The 5,151-nt window shown below is 44.7% G+C and overlaps 1 protein-coding gene across 1 annotated transcript; it reads right to left on the bottom strand.

Moving 5' to 3' along the window:
* Positions 1-205: 205 nt before the first annotated feature.
* On the bottom strand, positions 206-4,872 carry LOC129145694 (zinc finger protein 260-like). Its single transcript, XM_054694696.1, has 3 exons — positions 4,855-4,872; positions 4,517-4,609; positions 206-2,431 (listed from the first exon to the last, which is right to left on the bottom strand). Exon 3 carries the CDS (start codon positions 2,316-2,318, stop codon positions 255-257), a length of 2,064 nt encoding a protein of 687 aa, XP_054550671.1. The 5' UTR covers positions 2,319-2,431; positions 4,517-4,609; positions 4,855-4,872; the 3' UTR covers positions 206-254.
* Between the last annotated feature and the right edge of the window lie 279 nt (positions 4,873-5,151).

Raw genomic sequence — 5,151 nt, 5'->3', positions numbered from 1 at the left:
CTAACTCCCACCGCAAAGGCCACAGACAGCTTCACAACACTGTGCTCAACCACCTGCACCACCAGGGGAGGCCTGCCTGTCCACTCTTGACATTCATAGCATTTCCCTCCAGTGTGGAGTTTGTCATGCCTAGTGAGGGCTGACTTCCTGAAAAGTTTTCCCACTCTTCACAATCATAGGGATTTTGTCCAGTGACATCTCTGATGTCCAGTGAGAGCTTGCTTACTGGAAAAAGTTTTCCCAAGCTCTTGACACTAATAAGGCTTTTCTCCACTGTGACTCCTCTTATGTTTACTGAGGGATGATTTCTGGCGGAAAGCCTTCCCACATTCTTGACACTCATAGGATTTCTCTCCACTATGAATTCTCTGATGCTCACTGAGGTTACACTTACTGGAAAAAGCTTTCCCACACCCTTCACATTCATAGGGTTTCTCTCCAGTGTGAATTCTCTGATGGAGATTGAGGGATGACTTACTGGAAAAAGCTTTCCCACACCCTTCACATTCATAGGGTTTCTCTCCAGTGTGAATTCTCTGATGTCTCCTGAGGGATGATTTAAAGATAAAAGTCTTCCTACATTCTTGACATTCATACGGCTTCTCTCCACTGTGAATTGTCTGATGCTCACTGAGGTAATACTTACAGGAAAAAGCTTTCCCACACCCTTCACATTCATAGGGTTTCTCTCCAGTGTGAATTCTCTGATGTCTACTGAGGGATGATTTCAAGATAAAAGTCTTCCTACATTCTTGACATTCATACGGCTTCTCTCCACTGTGAATTGTCTGATGCTCACTGAGGTAATACTTACAGGAAAAAGCTTTCCCACACCCTTCACATTCATAGGGTTTCTGTCCAGTGTGAATTCTCTGATGTCTAATAAGTTGTGCCTTACTAGAAAAGGCTTTCCCACACCCTTCACAATCATAAGGTTTCTCTTCAGTGTGAATTCTCTGATGGAGACTGAGGGATGATTTCCGGAGGAAAGTCTTCCTACACTCTTGACATTCGTAAGGCTTCTCTCCAGTGTGAATTCTCTGATGCTCAGTAAGGTTAGACTTCCTGGAAAAAGCTTTCCCACACCCTTCACATTCATAGCATTTCTCTCCAGTGTGAATTCTCTGATGGAGACTGAGGGATGACTTACTGGAAAAAGCTTTCCCACACCCTTCACATTCATAGGGTTTCTCTCCAGTGTGAATTCTCTGATGTCTACTGAGGGATGATTTCAAGATAAAAGTCTTCCTACACTCTTGACATTCGTAAGGCTTCTCTCCAGTGTGAATTCTCTGATGCTCAGTAAGGTGAGACTTCCTGGAAAAAGCTTTCCCACACCCTTCACATTCATAGCATTTCTCTCCAGTGTGAGTCCTCTCATGTAGAACAAGAACTGACTTATAGGAGAACGTTTTGCTGCACGCCTGACATTCATAGGATTTATCCCTTGTATGAGTTCTCTGATGGACACTAAAAGCAGATTTCCGCCTGAAAGTTTTCTTACACGCCTGACACGGGTAGCACTTCACTCCCGTTTGAGACTGTGGATGTAAAGTGAGGGCAGTCTTCCATGAGTAAGTTTTCACATAATTGTTAGAGCCAAACAACTTCACTGCAGTGAGATTTCTCTGGTATCCCCTCTGTAAGGAAATCTCAGCGGTGCCCCCACACTCATCAGGTTGATCGTCTGCTTGTGTTTTCTGATGTTCAGTCAGAACAGAGGTTTTAGAGGCCGCTTCACCATATCTCTTATATCCCAAATTATTCTTTCCTAACTGGGTACTCTCACGCGGATAGGTGTGAAATGTGTTTCTGAGACTGGCCCCACTTTCACAACATTCCTTCTGCGCATGTTCAACATACCTAGGAGGATTCAAATGCACTGGAGTCATGTCCGCAGCTCTCCCCTTTTCATTACAACTGCAGGGAGTCTGTCTTCCTTGGGTTCTGTCTCGGACAACGAAAGGTACCTCATCACGGGTGTCCCTGCACTCATTGCATTTACGCACAATCCCTTCCAGAAGGGCTCCTCTAGGTGTAAATACTGTTTCTTCACTCACGACTTTTCCTTGTTCACGAAATTCAAAAGGCTGTTGAAAGTTCTGAATCACCTGGTGACTAAGGTGCTCAGGATACTTGATGAGTTCCCTCATTCTACTAAAGACCTCCTCGTTCTCTCCAGCATGCCCTTCATGAAGCTCACCAGGGATCATCATGGCCCTATGTATAGTAAAGTTCTCACGCATCATCGCTGAATTGTTTTCATTTTTGATACTATGGTTCAAACAATGAATTGAGTGCAAATTGCTTTTTTCCATTAAGTCAGTTCTCTCGTTGGATGGTATTTTGCTGCTGGTGGTAAGAACTTGCCACACATGTCTGCCCTGATTTGCAGGGCTGTCCTGAGTCAGGTGATCCACAGTATGGACATCTAAAGTGAGATAAAAATGACCATGTCTCTAAAAAGTAAGCATTTTGAGTGAATACTACTAAGCGGCACGAAAGTTCCTATATTACAACATAATTTACAGGTATTGATGTTCTGATTCATGCTTTTTGCCCATAGTAAATAATGGGGAGAATAGATTTTTTGGTATTTTTTACTTTAGCATAGGAGATCTGGGGTGTAGGCCAGAGGTGCAGGAGTGGGGGTGCTGTAGGGGAGCGTGCTGTAGGGGAGTGTGTTGACCAGAACACGCGGACTGACTGAAATACACTGTTGAGGGGAGCAGCAGGTGAGACTGGAGAGATTTGCTGTGCCAAAGTCGGTGAACTTCTTCACTGTGGATCAAACTCAGGCCATAATAGTGAGAGCTAAGAGACTTAATCCCTAGGCCTCCGGGGAGGCCCCAATTAACAGATTTTCTAATGCCCAACCAGGATAACAAAGCAGTAAATCTAATTTCACAATGGTTTTATAAAATCATAAATATTTGGTACATACAGTCTTTTAACTAGAGTTGTCCATTTCAACCAGAAGCATTTCACCCAACATAGATCCTACACACTTTCTTTCTTAGACTGACCCTGTGCAACTCTTGAGGGTACTTTCTGAATAACCAAGCCCTGCAGAGGCCATGGCTTTCCCAGAAACCTGTGGACTGAGAGACCCAGTCATTGCCCAGGCACTTTAAGCAAGAGGCCTGCTGAGACACAAGGACTCTGCTTCTCCATTTCCTTAGTTCTTCTTTCGACTCTGGCCCAGGCCACGGTCACCTGCAGAGGTTCTCAGAGGCATGTGCTTCCCTCCACGGGAGAGACCAGTCAGTTCATATTTAAATATCATTTCACATTAAGGCTCAGAATCCTAATACATGCAGCAAACTCCGCCTCATCATTGTGTCCCACATTCCTGCTAAGCGATAGGGAAAAAGTTCTGCATCCATCCTGTGCTATCAGCATTAAAGTCTTTTCTCACATCCTTCTGAGAGCAACACCCTGGTGTTCTCAACGCACTCCCTGAAACCTGTGTTTCTGCTTTGTTCATAGCAGCTCCAGTTTCTATGTCATGTGTGACTCTCAGCTACATCACACTGTCGTAGATTCCTTTACTTTCCCCCCAATGATTCCCACGAGAAGGTGGAATTGCACAGGTCACACTGCTCCTCAAGGTATGAGCCCCCAACCTGAAACTCTTGGTGCCATGGCTTTAGAAATCACCACCTCAGGTTCCCCCTCCCATGTCACAGAACATCCCTTCCAAAGCTGAACAATTCTGGGTCCTCCCCAGCCTCACAATTACTATGAGGGTGGTCACAAGGCTTGCCCCTGAAACATTACTCATGTTCTAAATAACTCTCCAGTCAACGCCTTCTATCCCCTTTGAGTTAGTCACCTGCTCAGTGACATCTCCAATAGCAATACATAGCCGCTATCCCAGACTGCAGAGGAACTATAGATATGACATGTCAGTGCAACCCATTCACCTCACCTGAGCTCTGAAAGAAAAGAATTAATCTCTATAATGATGCGTATGGAGCACACACAAAAACAACATCCTCCACTTTGTTTCACTCATGCTGGTCAAACATCCTCTGTGGCTTTACCTCTCTATTAATAAATGTATTTATTACATATTCTTTCCTCACAGAGTGTATAACTTCAGAATGTAAACATCATTTCTGTGAGTACTGTTGCTCTCCCCTCTCAGAAAATTTACCACCGGCTAAACTTCCCATAAACATACGGAAAGAATAAAAAAATTCCTCAACAGGAACCTAAAGAAAACAGTCTATGAGAATACACTAAGAGAGAGAATAGAGATATGTGATTACTGCAGAATCATCCCCATGTATCAGGGACTGCATACTGGTTTAAGAATATAGACAACCATTATTAAAGAGCAGGACAAATTCACAAGAGAGTAATATTTGGAAACTGAATAAAGAATCAGTTTGATATATGCAGACACACTCTCCAAGATTGGACACTGGAAAAGCACCTCAGTGTGGCCAATATCACTGGCCACATTCCCAGCCTCCTCTCAGTCGCTCCGGCCTGGCAAGCACTGACTGACCTGAGAGGTCCTGGTTTGGGGGATCATCCACAGTCCACGGCTGTAATCCCTGCTCCGACCTGATGCTCTCCTCAGGATCGGTAACACAGTGCCCTGTGATGAGAAACAGTGAGGGTCTTCAATCAAGTTCAACTTCAGTCTTTGAAAACTAACAAAGGCAGTGTGAAGAGCTGTGCAAAAGAGGCCAATCTGAATCTTTCCAAAGGAAAACCGAAACACCCACAATGTACACTGCCTGCCATGTTCAACCTCACCAACACTCAGTTTCATAAGCAAGTGCACACTTATCAGTGCAGAAGACAGCATTGCACTAGAGTGTTACACTGGAGCTTCCTCACCTAGGGACACCAGGTGATTGCAGGTTCCAGCATCACATCCCGGTACAGGGTCCTCTGAGCTTCACTCAGGTACCGCCACCCTGCCACGTGAAGTTCACAGCCACATCTTCAAATGACACCGTCCCTTCTGAGGGAACATTTCTCATCTTAGGGCCAGCAGCCTGGGTCAGACAGAGCAAGTGCAAACACATCTTATTTTGTGGGTCTTCGGTCCTGTATAGAATTCGCAGTTGAAAGAGCCTCGCCTCTACATTCACCCCTTTGGTCCTACAAGTAAACTATAGCTTACCTTATATA

This window comes from Talpa occidentalis, unplaced genomic scaffold (genome assembly GCF_014898055.3).
Source record: "Talpa occidentalis isolate TD23 unplaced genomic scaffold, MPIMG_talOcc4v2.1 talOcc4.14, whole genome shotgun sequence".
Lineage (NCBI taxonomy): Eukaryota > Metazoa > Chordata > Mammalia > Eulipotyphla > Talpidae > Talpa > Talpa occidentalis.
The sequence above is the reverse complement of the archived record's forward strand: the minus strand, read 5'-3'. Positions and strand labels throughout refer to the sequence as shown.

Excerpts from the sequence above, each read along its gene's own strand:
- LOC129145694 (XM_054694696.1), bottom strand. The coding sequence starts at position 2,318 with ATGGAAAAAAGCAATTTGCACTCAATTCATTGTTTGAACCATAGTATC.